This window comes from Taudactylus pleione, unplaced genomic scaffold (genome assembly GCF_031769625.1).
Source record: "Taudactylus pleione unplaced genomic scaffold, aTauple2 ptg000086l, whole genome shotgun sequence".
In the NCBI taxonomy this organism is placed as follows: Eukaryota; Metazoa; Chordata; class Amphibia; order Anura; family Myobatrachidae; genus Taudactylus; species Taudactylus pleione.
In genome coordinates, this window is record NW_028284488.1 from 19,627,501 (window position 1) to 19,647,369 (window position 19,869).

The 19,869-nt window shown below is 45.0% G+C and overlaps 1 protein-coding gene across 3 annotated transcripts in view; it reads right to left on the bottom strand.

The window, feature by feature from the left end:
- UPF2 (UPF2 regulator of nonsense mediated mRNA decay) overlaps positions 1 to 19,869 on the bottom strand; it is a 124,746-nt gene that overhangs the window by 17,269 nt on the left and 87,608 nt on the right. For all 3 annotated transcript variants that reach the window (XM_088468764.1, XM_088468762.1, XM_088468763.1), the window contains 4 exons: positions 18,459 to 18,604; positions 15,913 to 16,017; positions 9,106 to 9,204; positions 1,313 to 1,480 (listed from right to left, as the gene is read on the bottom strand). In XM_088468764.1, the coding sequence (XP_088324890.1) occupies positions 1,313 to 1,480; positions 9,106 to 9,204; positions 15,913 to 16,017; positions 18,459 to 18,604 (518 nt within the window). The remainder of the gene's footprint in view (positions 1 to 1,312; positions 1,481 to 9,105; positions 9,205 to 15,912; positions 16,018 to 18,458; positions 18,605 to 19,869) is intronic.

The following is a 19,869-nucleotide window of genomic DNA, read 5'->3' on the forward strand; positions in this document are numbered from 1 at the left end:
CACGTGCGCTCCTAAGGGGGTGTGTGTGGGAGAAAGGGAAGGTGAAAAGAGTGGTGGGGGGAGGGGGTAAACAAAAGAGGGGGGGTTGTGGGATAGGAAGGGAGTGGAAATGTGGGGCTGTTGGGGAAGTGTGGGTATGTGGCTGTTGTATAGATAATGTTTGTGGGTGTATGTGGGTGAATACAAATGAGGCAGACAATAAGTGTAGGATCCAACCTTTTATTGGGCAAGGCACAATGCTTCCCTAGGTAGTTCCGTTATATGGTGTGGGGATTAGCAGATAAGTATTGTGATCCTTGGTTGGAAAGTGGGTGTACCCTTTCAGGAGGCTCCTTTCCATGTGGTCCTTACTCCACGAGCGTGACACCTCCGCGAGCCCGCGGGGTGTCTGGCAGCCGTGCTCCCGTCGACGTTCTTTGGTGGTGTGATGCGATGCGGAGAGCCGCGTGGTGGACTTGATTCACGGTCCCATGGAGTTAATGGGTGGTATTGGGCACAGTGATGAGGCTGGTGGGGGTGTCACGTAGCATCCGGCTAACACCTGGGATCACAGCCAAAGCTGCAAAGAACCACAGGACAATCCACACCTACCGGTAGGTACAAAGATCCCAGAGACAGAGCGGGACGCCGCTACTGCACTAAGTACTGGACTTTATTCACACCCCATATCCCGGTTCAGTAAGACTGTAGACCATAGGTCCAGCAGGGGAACCTGCATGAGTAAGGACCGCACGGAAAGGAGCCTCCTGAAAGGGTACACCCACTCCCCAACCAAGGATCACAATACTTATCTGCTAATCCCCACAACATATAACGAAACTACCTAGGGAAGCATTGTGCTTTACCCAATAAAAGGTTGGATCCTACACTTAATGTCTGCTTCATTTGTATACACCCACAAACATTATCTATACAACAGCCACATACCCACACTTCCATTTCCCCAACAGCCCCACATTTCCACTCCCTTCCTATCCCACAACCCCCCTCTCCCATGTTTTTTTCACCTTCCCTTTCTCCCACACACACACCCTTAGGAGCGCACGTGTTCCACATATTCCTCCATTTGAACCAACAGGCACAGGTACTCCTGTTTTTACACTGCTGCACCTACCATTTCCTCATCCCACATCCCTCCCAGTACCCCCACCCTAACCCCACCACCACACCACAACTGTGCAGCGCAGACCGCCCCCCTCATTTATTTCTAGGAAAAAGTAAAAATTTGGTACAAATTTTGAAGCAAATACAAGTTGCTAAACAAATGTTTTTGAGCCACAACACTTACTTCATGCCCTGTTTAAACACTTGCCTGCTGTTTGTTGCCTCTTCTGGTAAGCATTACAAATGGCATAGTATCACCACACTCTGTGTCTACGTCTCCACTTCCCATTATGGGTCCTTTCTTCAGCTGGCTCTTAAGATGCAAAGGGATAGCAACATCTAACTGGTGCACTTTGACAGAGTCTCCAGTACGCTGCTAAAATAAATGTCACAAAAGAAATATGGTCACAAAGTACTGAAAAAATGTCAGAGCACCAAAAAGGAACAGTTAGTTTATAGAGAGTAATGACCTCTCTCTTATTTACTCTACCTCATAGTGACAGATTATTTCACAGGACTCCTGGGTCATCAACAAGCTCATGAGAAATTAGAATTTGCAGTGGACAGCACTCAATGAAATATACAAAAAACTTTTTAAGATGAAAACAGGTCTTTTCAGATAGTGTTCTTGAATCTGCCTTTATCAAAATCATTATTTATCAGGGTTAAGAGTATCTTAATTGATTAAGCCATTTTTCAACAGCTGATTATCAAACACCTTGACTGCTCAATACCGGTTTTATTAATTGTGTTTTTATTTTCCCAATTTATTGCATTTCATTGTTCATTTATTGTTTTTATTTTCATAAAGTCTATTTTCTTTTTAGAAAATTGTTTTTATTTTCACATTTAATATACTCTTAGGAATATGAATGTTATATTTAAGTTAATATAAGTTTCGTAACATAACACTAATGTTATATTTTTCCTCATAAAAAACCCTCTGCTACACCCAAAATTGAATTTACATTTTTGGTGAGAATTATACAGTATAAATGGAATCTTTATTCTACACCCATACTGTAATGAAAAAAAATAGATGCAATAGGTATTTACACAATATTTATGGTAAGTGCCCTTAAGGATGTTTCAAAGCTCCACCAAGTATACAGCATATTACCCTCTAGCCACACAGTAATAAAATAATGACTAAGTATCTCAAGACCGTTACTGCACTGTGGGAGATGCGATCTTGATCTAACATGGAGCATGGACTGTCCCTTATGCAGTAAAAATGGAAAAAAGAAAGGAGACAATCGCCAGTGCGTTTTACACAATCTATGCCTTTCAAACATCACATACGGTGCACCTATTGTTGTCACTTTCTCTTTAAAGGAATATACATTGAGGCAAAAAACAGGATTTTGGTACTTACCGTTGAATCCATTTCTCCGATACCACAGGGGACACTGGAGCTGCATGATAGTGGGGTATAGATGGTGGTAGGTCCTGGCACTTTAAAAATCTAAAAGTGTGACTGGCTCCTCCCCCTCTATGCCCCATCAGCCCCAGTTTTAAGAACTGAGCCCGAGAGGAGACAGAGAACAGAACGAACGACAGAGAAGTAGAACAGGAAAAGGAACACTCAGTCCAACATACCAACTCACTGCAGGAACACAACAGGCTGCAGGAATATAAAACAGTCACAACTAGAACAGACCAAAAACTGCAACAGAACTGAAGCAGAACAAGGAACGGGTAAGCAGGTAAGATGCACTGGGTGGGCGTCCAGTGTCCCCTGTGGAATTGGAGAAATGGATTTAACGGTTAAGTACCAAAATCCTGTTTTCTCCTTCATCCACTAGGGGACACTGGAGCTTCATGACAATGGGGACGTCCCAAAGCTACCCTCCTGGGGGGAAGAGTGCAGAACAACTTGCAACACACTGCGACCAAAACTAGAAGTAGATGCCGCTAAAGTGTCAAACTTGTAGAAACCTACAAAAAGTATGTACTGAAGACCACGTAGCTGCCCTACAAAGCTGAGACACCCCTTCGTGCTGCCCAAGAAGTACCCACAGAGTGCGCAGAATGCGCGGAGATGGACACAGACGGAGGTTGAGCAGAAGCAACGCAAGCCTGACAAATGGTCACATGAATCCATCTGGACAAAGTCTGCTTAGACGCCGGCCAGCCACGCTTATTGGCGTCATAAAGGACGAACAAGGTCTCCGATATACATAAACCTTCAGTACGGGCCACATAAATTCTAAGTGCCCGTACAACATCCAGGGAGTGAGAACCCCCAGAAGAAACCAACAAGGACGGCACCACAATCAGCTGATTTAGGTGAACAGCCGGGACCGACTTAGGCAAAAAAGGAAGACTGGGTGCGCAGTTCTGCCCGATCATTGTGAAAAACGAAGTAAGTGGAATGGCAGGACACAGCTCCAAGTACCAACCCTGGCCGAAGCTAGGGCCAATAAAAGGACCAACTTCCAAGTTAAATATTTCAAATCCACGTCCTTCAAAGGCTCAAACGTGGATGACAGCAGAAAGTATTAGACGAGGTTCAGGTCCCACGGAGCCGTCGGCGGCACAAAGGGTGGCTGAACCCTAATCACTCCTTGAAAAAAAAAAGGTTTGTACCTCCGGAATCAGAGCTAGGTGACGCTGGAAAAAAATGGCAAGAGCAGAAATCTGCACTTTAAGCTATCCCAGCCGTAATCCTGCGTCAAGCCCCTTTTGGAGAAAAAGACGACGTGGCAAATGAAAGGAAGAAGTGGAATATCCACGACTCTCAGACCAGGAAATATAAGCCTTCCAAATGTGATAATGCGCAGCTGTAACTGGTTTCTGAGCTCTAAGCATGGTCGGAATGACCGCCCTCGGAACACCCTGGTGTCTTAGGATGGCGGTCTCAACAGCCACACCATCAAACGAAGCCGACTTAAATCCGGGTATACGAACGGACCCTGCTGCAGAAGATCTGACCGCAGTGGAAGGGGCCAAGGTTCGTCTTATAGGAGTAGGAGTTCTGAATACCAAGTTTGACTAGTTTAAAACCGGAGTCACTCTGATGACTGGACGACTCGCGTTTGATCTGCTTGAGAACCCGAGGAAGAAGTGGAAAAGGTAGGAACAGGTAGACAAGGCTGTACGGCCTAGGAATCAGTAAAGCATCCGCTCCCACCGCTGCTGACCGGGATGCCATTAGATCAATCTGTGGCCTCCCCCATCGGTTAACTAGTTGAAAAAAAGACCTCGGGATGCACTCCCCGGGGTGAAGATCTTGACGACTGAGGTAGTCCGCTTCCCAGTTGTCGACTCCCGGAATAAAGACTGCGGAGATGGCCTCGACTTGTTTTTCGGTCCACAGAAGAATGCGGCTGACCTCTCTCATTGCCTGATGACTGCGAGTTCCTCCTTGTCGATTTATGTACGCCACGGCCGTGGCGTTGTCGGATTGTATCCGGACCAGAAGACCTTGTAGTAGAGGAGCAGCCTGTATCAAGGTCCTGTAGACTGACCGCAATTCGAGAACATTGATCGGTAAGAGGGATTACTGCTGCAACCAACGCCCGTGGAAGTGACTGTCCAAGACCACAGCTCCCCATCCGCGGAGGCTGGCGTCCGTGGTGACCAGGGTCCAATTCCGAAGCGTCGACCTGCTATCAGATGGTCCGTCCGGAGCCACCAGAGTAGGGATATGCAGGACTGAGGAGACAGACGCACCAGCCGATGCATCTGTAGGTGTGACCCTGACCATTGAGACAGAAGATCTAATTGAAAAGTTCTGGTGTGAAATCTGCCAAATTGAATGGCCTCAAAAGAGGCCACCATTTTCCCCAGGAGACTAATGCAAAGATGCATAGACACTCGTCTGGGTCTGAGCACCAAACGAACCAGCTCCGGAATGGCTATGGCCTTGTCCATAGGAAGAAAGATCTGAAGTAGAGTTGTGTCCAGAATCATACCCAGGAATTGAAGTTTCTGCGACGGCATCAACTGAGACTTCTGGAAGTTGACAATCCAGCAGTGTTGTATTTGAAGCTAATGTGTAAGACGCATGGCGCAAAAGTACTTCTGCCGACTGAGCCTTGATAAGCAAGTCGTCCAGGTACGGGACAATAGTTACCACTTGAGAGCGCAGATGAGCCACCATTACGGCCATCACCTTGGTGAATACTATGGGAGTAGACGAGAAACCGAATAGCAGGACTTGAAATTGATAATGAGTCTCCCTGATGGCAAATCTGAGGAAAGCCTGGTTAGGCTCCCAAATCGGAACATGCAGATAGGCGTCCTTGATGTCTAATGACACCAAAAGCTCTCCGGCTTCTAGTCCCGCAATCACAGAATGAAGGGACTCCATCTTGAACCTGAGAATTAGAATGGGTCTGTCTGACCCATCTGGCTGCGGAACCTCAAAAAGGTTTGAGTAAAACCCCTGGTTTCTTTGTGCCAAAGGCACCGGAACCAGAACTTTGGATAGCAGAAGTTTGTTGATCGCCTGACACAAAACTAGTTGTTTCAAAGGATCGACAGGGAACCCGGTTATGAAAAATCGCACTGGAGGAGTGAAGGCAAACTCTATCTTTTATCCGTAAAATACAAGATTCCGGACCCACTTGTCGGAACTAGTCTGCCTCCAAGCATCTGAGAAGAGCTGGAGATCAACACCAACCTTGGAATCCCCAAGGTGAGATGGAAGCCTGTCATGCCACAGGTTTATCTGCTGGCTTGAGATCCGGACGGCGGGCACTGGCCATCTGACGTCCTCTGGCACGACCTCCTCGACCTGCTGAAGATAAACCTCGAGGATGACCTTGAATTCTCGCTGAAGCTCGAAAGGAGCGAAAACTTGGCCCTTTAAACAAACGACGTGAAGGAGGAGCTGACGTAGGTAGAAAAGTACTTGCCTCCAGTGGCCAGCGAGATCCACTTGTCCAACTCTGGACCAAATAAACTATCGCCTGTAAAGGGAAGAGCTTCAACCGCTCTTTTAGACTCAGCGTCCGCCTTCCAAGCACAAAGCCAAAGTGCTCGGCGAGCAGCGATGGCTGAGGTAGAGATTCTAGCTCCTACCTGGCCGATATCTCTGAAGGCGTCTCCCAAGTATACTGCAGACTCTTGAATACGCTCAGTCAAGATAATCAGAACTGTCCGCAGAGTGTTCGACTTTAAACCTTCCACCAACTGTTCCGCCCACTTCTCCACTGCCTTGTTGACCCAAGAACCAACCAAGGTCAGTCTGAGAAGTGCGCCTGCGGCAGTATAAATGGATTTTAATTTTGAATTTCGCTCTGAGCTTTCCTTCAACGTAGTAGCTCCTGGGACTGGAAGTGTGGTCTTCTTCGATAGACGAGACACTGAAGAATTCACAGATGGCAGCGTCTCCCATCTCCTTCTATTCTCTGTAGGAAAAGGATAAAGGGAGAAAAATCGCCTAGGGATCTGGAACTTACGGTCTGGATTCTGCCAGGCCGCTGCCATCTGTTCATCTGACTTACTGGAAAGGTAACCGAAGACTTCTGTTCCAATGATTCTGGTGTCTTCGGGTCAGAAATGTGAAGTACCTCCCTCACAGCCAGGATAAGAGTTTCAATACCCTGCGTTGCTTCCGGTTCCTGCGAAGCAGCCTCTATATCAGATTCATCTAGCATCTCCCCTTCCTCCTGAGAAGAGTGATTTCCCTCAGAATCCTCATCCAACTGGAGAACAGTTGGAAGTGTCCTCTTTTCGGACGGCCGACTTACCACGGCCTCAGGAGACTTAGAAGCAGAACCCATAACCTGGGTAAGGCTATACAGGGAGCGGGTTAGTTTGTGAGCCCATGCTGGTTCTGTATCAAGAAAAGAAGGGTGAGAGGTACCAGGACTATCTCTGGCAGCCTCCCGTTCCCTACGTGAAGCGACTAATTCTGATGTAAGCTCTGCCATGACCCCTGCCACATTATCTATTAAGGAGGGCGTGACAGTATGTGCTGTGTTCGCACTATCCGCCCTACAAGCCTCACACAGGGACGACCCATCAGTTCGAGCATGGGTAAATTTCTTTTTGCACCTAGTGCAGTTTCTGTGAAGCAGTCTTGTCTGTGGCCTTGGAAGACATTCTCACAGAAAACACACACACACAGTTCAGTATATAATGTGCAAAACGAGGCAGTCGGAGCAACAGATGGGGAGGAGCAGAATTTCAATAATAATGCTACTCATTTATAAGGTGAAAATCCCACTATGCCTGTAAAAGCAGATGGGGAGGATTAATATAATGCAACCCCACTGCAGAACTCACAGACCCTGCAGACTGGAGCTGGCTGTGGGCTATCACCCTGAGCGTCTCTAGCAGAAGATGGCGCTGCTCCTAGTGAGCAGAGCTCGCCAATATCGCTGGGCAGTATGCAGGAGGAGGCGGCACATGGCTCTCTAGGAATAGAGCCATGTCGTCTGTAAGCTCCGCCCCCTATCACCGGTATGCAGTCCTAAGCGGCCATGCCGGAGAAGAACCCGGCGACTGTGCTCTTTGTAAAGCACCGGCGCGGTGATTACTGACAGCCGCGCTGAGGTGGCTGTACTATTGAGCTTCTACAGTACAAGCCCCGGCGCGGCTACCATTATTAGCTCCACGCAGAGGCACCTATAGTGACAATGTTACTGCCCAGCTAGCAATTAACACCTCTCCCGCTAATCAGGAGAGGTGTGTTACACTTACAGTCTGCTGTGCGGCCAGAGTGCTAGGCAGCGAGGGGAAGGTGCAGGGACCCGGACACAAGCCGGTTTCAGCTGTGGCAGGCCCCGCTGAGTCTGTGGACTCCATTATAATGACCCCTCCCCATAAGGGTGACCAGACACAGGCTGCTGTAGTCATGGCGGTACCCACCCTGGCTGCTCCCACGGTGCAGGCAGACTGTCACAGCAGCTGTCTGCCTTTCCTCAATGCTTATATTTCAGCTTTTTTATACTCAGAAATAACTATAGGACTGGAGACAGCCCATTGTGCACCGGTTCTTCTTGGGCACATTCTAAAAACTGGGGCTGAAGGGGTATATAGGGGGAGGAGCCAGACACACTTTTAGATTTTGAAAGTGCCAGGGCTCTACTTTACCACAGTCTATACCCCACTGTCATGAAGCTCCAGTGTTCCCTAGTGGATGAAGGAGAAACAAGAGACTAAGATGTAAGACCACAGCATATTCATCGAAAATTCTCATCACCTTAATAAGACTAGTACAATATTATAATAGGATGATGAATATAGACATCTAATAAGGTGTGCATTATATTCTCTTATTAATTTATGGTCAGTATGTGCCAGAACACACTTTATATCTAGTCCTTCTGTGTTAAACCTTGTGAGCCCCTCATCAGGGTGTCCTGCAGACATTGGAGGAGCTTTACGAAGGAGAATTAATCACACAGGAAAAAGCAATCTCAGGGGAAAGCCTTTGCCTTAGATTGTATAGCTATTGCACGTAAAATGGTTGAACTGAAATTCTCAAACAAGTGAAAAAAAACTGACCGAACTTGTAGAGCTCTAAAATATACTTTAGAGCAACAAATCTGATACTAGATATTCATAATATTAAAGATAGCTATGGAGCATGGGGGATAAAATAATAAATATGCTTTACTAATTTATCTATGCGCAATAAAAAAAAGTGTTCTCCAATTTTGCAAATATAACCAATATTAATATTAAATATATTTATTTAAAAAGAAAAACCCACTAGTAAACCTGAGTAAAATACATAAATACAAAATGAAGCACTTTATTGAAGTAGCAATGAATAAAAAAGCAATGTACTAGAAAAGTACAAACTACACAAAAAGTTATGAAAAAGTCACATAAAAATAACACAAGAGCACAACAGCATTCTCACAAATTGGTGTACATAGCAAAGGAATAAGAAAAACCTAATTCACGAAGATGAAAGCAGACAAGTGTAATTACCATACTTCAAGCTACAGTGCACCACTTGAAATTTCTTTCAAGATCATTTGGCATTTGATTAATGGATTGAAACTGTAAAAAGAGAATACTTGGCAAATAGCCACATACCTGAAGATTTTCCAGCATCATCTTGTCAAGAGCCTGAATAAAGTCTTCATCTTCCGCACAGGGAACATGTTTGATACCACCTCCTTTAATCATCACCTCCTGCAAAAACAGACCTGGTTGAAAGCCTAAATTTTCCTGTTATTGATAAAATTATTATGGCATATTAAAAATAATTAATACTAAAAATACAGTACTGGATTGGACCTTCCTGTTTTTAGCATAATACTGCAGATTCACGCCTTATTTTTCATCCTTTGAATGAGGAGAACCACACAAAGATCAAATTATGGCCTCAGGACAACCTTTTACATATTTTATATTCTAGTTAAGAGACTACAGAAAAATTACACCCAACTGTGACAGATAATAATTGTAACATTTATTTTACAGCAGAAATAAACCCTAAGTATACAGAGGCACATCAGTTGGTAGTAAGCCACATGATGGAGGAGGATAAGAGAGAAGGAAGACTGGTACACTCAAGAATCACAATCTCACACAAAAGGAGATGGGAAACAGGTGACCAGCAAAATAGCCCATATGAAGCCAGGTGCGTCAGGGCGGGTGCCCTGTGGACCCTATGGACTTCGAAGAAAGAGTTAAAGGTAAGTTCTTACCATAACTAATTTTCTTCTTCAGAGTCCATAGGCTCCATAGGGAGACCTTGGGGATGTCCCAAAGCAGTCCTTTTAAGGGTGGGGACGCTCCTGCGCTGAGAGGAGAATCTGGCGCCCAAAAGTAAGCATCCTGAGATGCGAAGGTATCAAATGCATAGAACCTTAGAAAGGCCTGGACAGAAGACCACATGGCCACCTTACAAAGCTAAACAGCCGAGGCGCCACGGCGAGCTGCCCACGGGGGGACCCACAGACCGAGTAGAATGAGCCGTAACAGAAGTCGAAACAGGCAGGCCTGCCTGTAAACAAACATAGAAATGACAGTGGACAACTGTGCACAAGGGGCTGCAAAAGGAGGAAAATGCCACTAGAGGGATCACCAGCCCCCAACCCAAATTACACTAAGCACAAATAAAGGACAAACCCAACCTCTGCGCACTGCAAAGGAATACCAAATAAAAGTCCTCAATGGAATAGGAAAATGTCCAACGTAGTGAAGGATGTAGAAATTCTTCTTACAGGGATCCTCTTCGACAATAAAAAAAAGAGAAGGGAGAAAAAAAACAATGGTGTAGTAGTTCAAAGCAAATCCTTTTTAAGGCTACTAAATTAAACATCTTTTCCTTAATTCAAAAAAATGTCAGAAGTATCTGTACCGTACTCAAGTAATAGTGCTATGGTAACTTCTTATAAAGGTATCTTTATCGGACAGATGTTCGATAAAGATACCTTTATAAGAAGTTACCATAGCACTATTACGTGAGTAAATCCTTAAAAAGGATTTGCTTTGAACTACTACACCATTTTTTTTTTTTTTTTTCATTGTCGACGAGGATCCCTGTAAGAAGAATTTCTACATCCTTCACTACGTTGGACATTTTCCTATTCCATTGAGGACTTTTATTTGGTATTTCTTTGGAGTGGGCAGAGGTTGGGTTTGTCCTTTTGTTTGTGCTTACTGCCTGCGTGTAAGCTTCTCAGATAGTCATACGAAGCCATCTAGCCAATGTTTGTTACTGGCTGGCCATCCCTCCTTGTGAAATCCATAGAGCACAAACAAGGAGTCTGATTTCCGAAGAGAACTGGCACGGTCCACATAAATCCTGAGGGCGCAGACCACATCCAATGAGGCCTCACCTGCTGAGTGGTCTGGTTATAGAAAGGCCGGCACTATAATATCCCGATTAATATGGAAACTAGAAACAACCTTAGGAAGGAACTCAGAGCGAGTACGAAGCATCGCCATGTCCTGGTGAAATATCAGAAGAGGAGGACGACAGGAGAGCGCTCCAAATTCTGACACCCTTCTGGCAGATGCAACAGCCAGAAGAAAAAGAGTCTTAGCTGTCAACCACAAGTTGCACTTAATCTAGTGGTTCAAATGGAGGGACCCTGGAGGGCCCGAAGAACTACTGCCAAATCCCAAGGAGCCACTGGTGGGAAAAAAGGGAGGTTGATTCCGGAGAACACCCTGGAGGAAGGTGTGAATATCCGGGAGCAGAGCAATTCTACGTTGGAACTACACTGACATTGCAGAGATATGCACTTTCAACAAGGCCAGACATAGGCCGAGGTCCAATCCAGCTTGAAGGCATGCCAGTATTCTGGAATTCACAACACCTGAGGGTCATAATCTCTTGTATGACACCACTGGAATTATGTACGCCACACTCTGTGGTAGATCCTGGCAGAGGCAGCCTTACGCGCTCTAAGCTTTATGTTGATGACAGAGAGAGAGAATCCCTTGGACCTTAAGAGGGATGTCTCAAGAGCCACACTGTCAGACAGACTATCCATGTCCGGGTAAAGGCAAGGAACCTGAGACAACAGGTCCGGACGCTGAGGCAGCAGAAACGGAGTGTCGATGGAGAGACTCCGAAGATCTGAGTACCAATGACGTGTTAGCCAAGCTGAAGCCACCAGCAGGACAGTGCCTCCATCTTGCTAGAACGTTCGAAGAACTCATGGAAGCAAGAAGACTGGAGGAAATCGGTACGCTAACCGGAAGGTCCATTTTACTGACAAAGCATCCACCAGGCTTGCTTCGGCATCTCTTGTTCTGGACCAGTACACTGGTAACTTGTGATTGTGTCGGGAGGCCATGAAGTCCACATTTGTCCACTAGGAGTTGAAACACCTCTTGGTGAAAAGACCATTCCCCTGGATTCACGTCGTGATGGCTGAGGAAGTCCGCTTCCCAATTGAGAACTCCCAGAATGAACACTGCCGAAATGGCCGGGAGAGGAGATTCTGCCCACGTCAAAATGCGTGACACTTCTGTCATTGCTGCCCTACTTCGAGTGCCTCCCTGATGGTTGATGTAAGCCACTGTGGTGGCGTTGTTGGACTGAACCTGCACAGGCTTTCCGTGAAGAATGTGCTTTGCCATCATGAGGGCCCTGTACATAGCCCAAAGTTCCAATATGTTGATGGGCAGGGATGCCTCTACCGTTGTCCACTGGCCCTGAAAGGAGTGTAGACCGGTCACTGTGTACCCTTCCCCGGAGACTGGAGTCCGTTATTAGGAGTATCCAAAAGGGGCAACCCCGGAGAGAGTACCATCGTCTGAACTCTGATCCAGTGGGGTAATCCGTTCCACCTGGAGAGGATCAGCCCCTGCAGTGGCCTGGAATGGAACCAAGCATACTCCACCATGTCGAATGTGGACACCATGGATCACAGAACCTGCATCGCCGAGTGAACTGACATCTGGATACTGGAGAGACATCTACGTACTCGCACCTGGTGCGTGGAGATCTTTTCTGGAGTTAGAAAGATTCTCTGCTGGTGAGAGTCCAGAAGGGCTCCCAAATGAACCATGCTCTGTGAGAGAAGTACTGAGGACTTTTTCCAATTGATTAACCACCCATGTGCTTGTAGACAAGCAACTGTCAGTTTCAGGTGGTTGTGAAGCACTTCTGGAGAACTTGCCAACAAGAGGAGGTTGTCCATATATGGTAGGAGCCGGATACCCTGAATCCGCAGGTGGGCTGTCATGACGGCCATAATTTTTGTAAATACCATCGGAGCCGTGGATAGGCCAAAGGGCAGTGCCCGAAACTGGAAGTGTTGTTGCAATATAGCAAACCGCAGATAATGCTGGTGAGAAAGTGTTATGGGAACATGTAGGTATACATCCTGAATGTCCAGTGATACCATATAATTCCCAGTTTCACTTGTTCAGAGATTTGAGGTTGAGGATAGACCGATGAGACTCACTCAGTTTCGGAACCAGAAAGAGTAGAACAACAACCAGTCCCTCGTTGATATAGCGGAACTGGTACAATAACCCTTGCCTGCAGCAATAACAGTATGGCATTTTGGATCTGCAAGGCCTTGGTCTTGTCGGAAGGAGGGCCTGTGCAGAAAAATTGGTGGGGTCGCTTTCGAGAGGGCGTACCTTTGAGAGACCACTTCTCTTACCCAAGCATCCTTGGTGGTTTGACACCAGCACTGGGCGAACTGAAGAAGACTTGCCCCATCAGGCTACGGGTTTATCCTCTGGTTTGGAAGCCAGGGCGTCTTGTGCTCAAGGCCTGTTTCTTAGGATTGGCAGACTTCTTGGCAGCGTACTGCCTAGGGAAGGACTGCCCTTTAGATTTTCCTTTGGTACGAAAGGACCGAAAGGAGGAGCTTCAAGACTTTGCAGGAGCAGAAATGCAGATTTGGATTTGGCCAATGTGTCAACAATCTTGTCCTAGTCTGGACCAAACAAAATCTCCCTGTTATAGGGTAAGGCCTCCAGGTCTTTCTTAGAATCGGCATCTGCGCTCCAATAGCGTAGCCACAGGGAACGGCGAGCAGACACGGCCGCAGCAGAGACCCTAGATGTCAGTAGACTAGCATCCAGAGCGGCCTCACCGATATATGTAGCCACATCCCTAATATGGCCGACCAGTGACACCTGATTGTCTGGAACTTCCAAGGAGTCCTCAAGTGTATCAGCCCAACCCTCTATAATCTTAGCTACCCAGGAGATAGCCATGAACGGCCATGCAACAGCTCCTGAAAGAGTATATAGACTGTAGGAAAGTTTTCACCTTCCTATCCATAGGATCCTTTAAGGAAGAAATGGAAGGCATAGGTAACGTTGCACTTTGAATTAACCGTGTAACGTGTGAATCCACTGCAGGGGGGCGATTCCCACTTCTTACAATGAGCCTCAGGAAATGGGTAACAAAGTTAAACGTTTCTGAGGTTGATAATACCTCTTGCCAGGCCTCAGCTATGTGATCCACCAGCTGATCTGACAGAGGGAATACTGCCGAATACACCTTTATCTGTTTAAACAGAGGGTGTATGTATTTAGGGGCTGGTTCATCATCCTCTATAACCAATGTGGATCTGACCGCAAGAGGCAAAACTGGAATATTAATCTATGACTTAAGCTCCGCCTCTTGCCGAGGGGAGTCGGGGTTAGAGGCATCAGCCACCTCTCAGTCATCAGATGACATCTCAAATTCTGACAGTTGTGTGCATTGAGATGACAACACAGGACGCTTAGCTGGTCGTAGGTTTCTCACTCTGCAACATGGTCTGGATGGCCGTAGAGGTCGTAGCCAGACTCTGTACGGAGGTAGAGGAAATATCCACACATGGTAGAGGTCCACCCTGTAGTAATCCCACTGTTGGAGTGAACGCCTGCTGTGGTATAGGAGAGATCTGCATAATCAGTGGTAGTCCCTGTGAGGGAGGGACGTGCTGCTGTGGAACCCCAATAGGAGGAATAGCAGTCGGGACCGCCAGGCAGTCCACAATGGAGGCCAGCATCTGATAAAAAAAGCCCAAGGGGGCTCCTGTACTGATGTCGGAGAGTTCGAGGCACATGGCGGGTTATAATACCTCATATATAACCCATCGCGAACCACATCCTCCTCACTGAATACTGTAGTACATAATCTGCAAGATTGCGACATAAGTATAGCAATGTGTTCATTAACCTTGTCAGACATGTCTGCAGGGTAAATGAAGCACAATATAGCACTGGGTGCAACCACGAGTATGTATAAATACTAAGGGAGCAATATACTGGTCATGTCTTATGCTAAGATAAACTGCAGGAACCTGTTACCAAAATATGGTACAGTGCAGTACACAACAGTATATGACAGACCTCGGAAATATTGAATTATATATATTAGGTCAGGTATGAACTACCCTAACACCTGTATTAGGGCAGAATGAGAGAAAGTGTATAGCCATAAGCTGAGAGACAGAAACAAAAGAGACACAGACAGGCAGCTATGCCACAAGGGAGCAGGCAAGGTTACCTCAGGCCTACCCTAAACCAATCAATTCAGTAGAGCAAACATATAGTATGTATGAACTTCTATTAATGCAGCAGCACTTTGTTAACTTTATACAGTTACAAATACAGCATTCCTGAATCACTGTAGTACTCTATGGTGTTAAGGGAAGCTGCTACTTACATTAAATAATTTGCCTCAATACCCTTACTCCCATCATGAACACTGTAAATGGTCACATGAAGCACTGCCCCCAATAACATAATCAACATAAACAAATAATTTGGTCACTACTTCCCACAATATCCGCTTGCTCATCTGCTGCAGTGACCATTCCAATGATCTGATTGGCTAATAAATAGGGTACACACGGACAAGGTGGAAATGAAGAGTGCATACTATAAGGTGGGCAGAGCCTAGTCAGTCTAACACACCTTCCTGATATTGTAGCTTAACACAGCAAACAAAAAAGTCAAAAGAGAGACTAGAAAAGTGAGGAAGCTGGAAAGTTGTGTGTCACAAAACAAACTACATAGTACATATGGTGTGGGATAAATAACAAAACATACATGGTGATGCACAACTCCCAACATGTACAATTGTCACGAAAAGCTTTGCAGTTAGTTATTAGTAATAGAAAACATGGGAGCTTGAAGTGTGAGAAACAAACAAAAAAAGCAGACCGTCAGAGTACCACTTCATGGGGCACATGTGTAGGAGCAGGAATAATGTCCGGGAGGGCTCCTACAGTGATCCTCCCTATGGGTAGGGTTGCCTTGGGTGGCATTTGAAGTTGGTGGGATGCACTACACTCAAGCAGTACAGCAAAGTGACTTACTTTAGAGTCATCCTCAGAAAGGAGTCCTACATATTTATGTTCTCTTAACACATTACAGAAACATAAAGAAACAGATGCAGCAGGAGACAGAAGATATGTTACATACAGTATTTTCTTCATCGGTCTCATTTTCCTTGTTTGAGTCAGTCATGTAATCTGTATTCTCCTCCTCTTCCTCCTCTCTTTCATCGTCTTCATTTTCAGAAGCATCCTAAAATATAGGATTATATGAACAGTTTGTAATATTGCAAAAACACTAGAATTGATTGTAAGGACTACCTTCATAGTTAAAGTATTTTTGAATACACAGTATGTTATTACTAAATGAGGTGATCATGGACTAATGCTACACAAGGTACTTGAGGAGAGGGTGGAAAAAACACACTTTTTGTGGTCAATAAGTATTGTTGAAGATTTATAAATAAACTAAATGTCAATTCAGTCATACTTTTATTTGCTTAGTCACAGTTTGGTATGCATTTTTGTTTTTAAATCTTATGTAAAGCCCTAAAGAGAACCCTCAATATTATTGTGGTTCCAGTTTCTAAGGACAACTTATAAAAACACTATTCCAGAAAGTTGAAATACAACATTCAGAGTTATTTTAAAGGGTGAGGCTAGAAAAGTCCCATACTTGCTATTGTATAACTAGAAGAACTACAGTCAGTATGTACATGACAAAGAATGTTTTCATCTTTGGAGGACAGAAAACTCCCAAACTCAAACTTGGCACTGACTATAGGTTTTTATGAATAACACAAAAGGACCTTGCTCAATACAAAACGAAAATTATCTACTCCATCTCCCCACTAGTCCCAATGCTGAGAAGGGCCAGAGGCTCCACTAATGACACCATAGCTGCTTGTTGCTTATTTATGTCACACATTATGGTCAAGCATGGACATGTATGAATACCCTTTTGGTCCTATTGGAACAACTCTGTTGCTGAGACATCACTTCAACAAATATGGGTCTGGTATAAATATAGAAAGCTCTCAAAACACATTTAACATGGCCAGAAGAGAGCATTAAACATATAGGGGCTGATTCTGAGTTGGGAGCAATGCAAAAAAAAACGAAAACGAAAAAAAAAAAAACACAACTTTGGATTTGGAACAATCCATGTTGTAATGCAAGGGGTGCAAATTAATGTATTTTTCTGCATGCAGGGTAAATGTTGGCTGTTTTTGCATGTAGCCCACAAATACTGGGAACCTTTATCTTTACACTGCAATTTAGATGTGAGTTAGGACACGCCCCTCTCATATCTAATGGTGCGTACACACATAGCGATCAGCCAGCGATATGATATCGCTGGCTGATCGTCATGCACCCTCCCTGGTGTGCTGGATAATCGATAATCCAGCACACCACCTACTCAACGATGACTATAGCAACCCGCGCATCAACGATCGCGGGTAACTATAGTAACCTGTTCGATATCGAGCAAGTTGACTGGCATGCACGGCCGATGGTCCATATAGTTAGCGTCCATATGTGGCTGCGCACCGCTGGTCGATGGCAAGTTGGTAGGGACTATTTAAATGACCAATTTGAACGATAACGGTAACAAATTAATTCAAATTGTTCATTTAAATCGCTACGTGTGTACGCACCATTAGTCTCTGCACGTTACATCTGCCCCACCTGCAGTGCAGCATGGTTTTGCCAAGGTGCAGTTACTCTTTTTTGCTTTTCTCCCAACTCAGCCCCATTATGTACAGTTCTGCTTTATTTACATTATTTAAAAAGATATGCTTGATTCCAAAGACTACAAGTATTTTAGATTAATAGCCCTTATTCAATAACCCTCTTGGCCACTTTATGTTTTTTTTTTTTACAGCATATCCTTTTCTAATCACAGCAAAACTAATATCAACCTAGTGATTAAGATACTGATATCAATGCTATTAATAGCAGACAATATGTACTGGGCCTCTAAGTTTAGAACAATCTGTTAATGGATTACAGAAACTATTTAAATATATATATTTTTTTAAAAAGGACTAAGGACCTGATTCAGTCCTGCTCGCTAGGATGCTGTCGCTCATAGCTGGCCTATATCTGCATTCTGCGCATGAGTATGCATCACAATGCGCGTGCGCAAACCACTGCGACAGATCGGGAAGCGCTCGCTCGCTCAGCATAGACAGCCCAGTTGAATGAGTGACAGAAGAGGCCGTTTGTGGGTGGTAACAGGGGCAGGCCACTAGAAACTGGGGAGTGGAGGTGCGAACGCAGGTGTGCCTGTGTGTTTCAACGTCGTTTCATAGGCGTGCATAATTAACAGGCAGCGTCATTGTACACGTCGCCTGGTTGTATTTCACTGAAGTGATCGCAGTGCTTCTGGCCAGGTATAGTCAACCTCAAGCGCTGCGAGCACATCCGATGGTGCTCGATGTACCAATGTTTTCATGCTCTTCCAGGAGATGACGTGCGCAAGTGGGTGTCTTATAAATGGCTGGTGGGCGTCTGCATACACAAAGTGATCGCTCGCCAAGACATAGTGGGCGTGCTAATGCCTTGCTGTGCGATCGCCTGCCTTGCTGTGCGTGAGCTGGATTTGAATACGCTGGGAGCGAGCGACCGCATCTAGCTAACGGCTCTGAATCAGACCCTAAGTCTGGGGAACAAATTATAAAATATACTGACCTCATCTTCTGGTTCATTCATTTCACTTTCATTTCCAGACTGCTCCTCTGTTTCTGCTCCAGCTTCTTCCTCCTCTTCATCATCCTCATCCTCCAGAGTTTCACCCTCAGCAATAGAATGTTTTGAGTCTTTGTCATTCATAAGACCTTGCAGATAGACCGAGAGAATAAGGATTTAAAGATTTTTATTTTAAACATTAATAGTCAGTAGTATTAAATGTTACAATGTCCAGAGACAATTAAAAAAAGCTTTTTGCAACCAAACTGTCAAAATACATTCAGAAAAAAAATTACATTACTTGCCAATAAAGTCATACTTGTCTACTCTCCCAGAATATCCGGAAAACTCCTGAATTTTTGAGGTGCTCTCCCATGATCATAGACCAGTTTCCTGGACCAGGCCCACTGCCCCAATTAAGTAGGTGGTCAGGGTGCTCAGTGACGCAATTTGCAGTGAATAGATCATTGCTGACCCTGTAAATTGCAGCATTAAGCAGCTGCGGCAGGGCAGCGAACACACAATTCACGGCGGCACATCCCGCCACACCTCCAATAAGGACTATCCCAGAGGTGACCATTAAATGTTAGCAAATAATCCTGATTTCCCACCGGGATAACCCACTGGTCATGAGAGGCCCTGGATTGAAGAGTCTCTTTAATTCATTATTGATTTCTGTTTACCCTCCCAGACCTCTAACTAAAGTCCACATTCTCAACTCGTTTGAATACTTTAAAATATAACACTTTTTAAGCTCCGTGCCTCAGATCCCACTTCTTTACGACCTCACTTCTTTTGAACGCTTCTGTAAATATGTAAAATATCTGTAAATATTGTCCTATGTTCAAAGGCATTATATCTCCAGTCTATGGTATTCTCCCTGACACTGCCCTCTCTGAGCAAAACTATCAGGAAACTGCTTAGGAATAGAATCTTGGGAAAACCTGAGATTAGCCATAGAAATAAAAATAAAACTTCCTCACATCTTATAAACTATACTACTGCTGGTACTATACCCCAATAAGGCTTTCCCAAATGTTCCCTTCTGTCTCTCCCATCTGTTGGAGAAACTGAGGCCAATAGAGTCCCTTAGTTCACAGCTGGTAGAGTTGCCCTATACTTTCCCCTTACTGGACAGCAGTCCATAACCTCTTGAATAGCTTACTTGAGACCCAAATACCAAAAATCCATTGATTTTTCTTTTATGCTACCACTTCCACTGTCCTCAGCAAATTATCAAATTGGCATCCCGCATTTTAGTCAATGCTAAAAAGCCTTGCATATAGCAATTGGAAGAACAGTCTTCTCCCATTCTTCGCTGCCCTAAAAACCCAAATACGACATATTGTAACTAAGGAAAGCATCACTTAAAACCTACATAACAGCGGTCATGTTTGCTGGAAAGTTAGAGCCA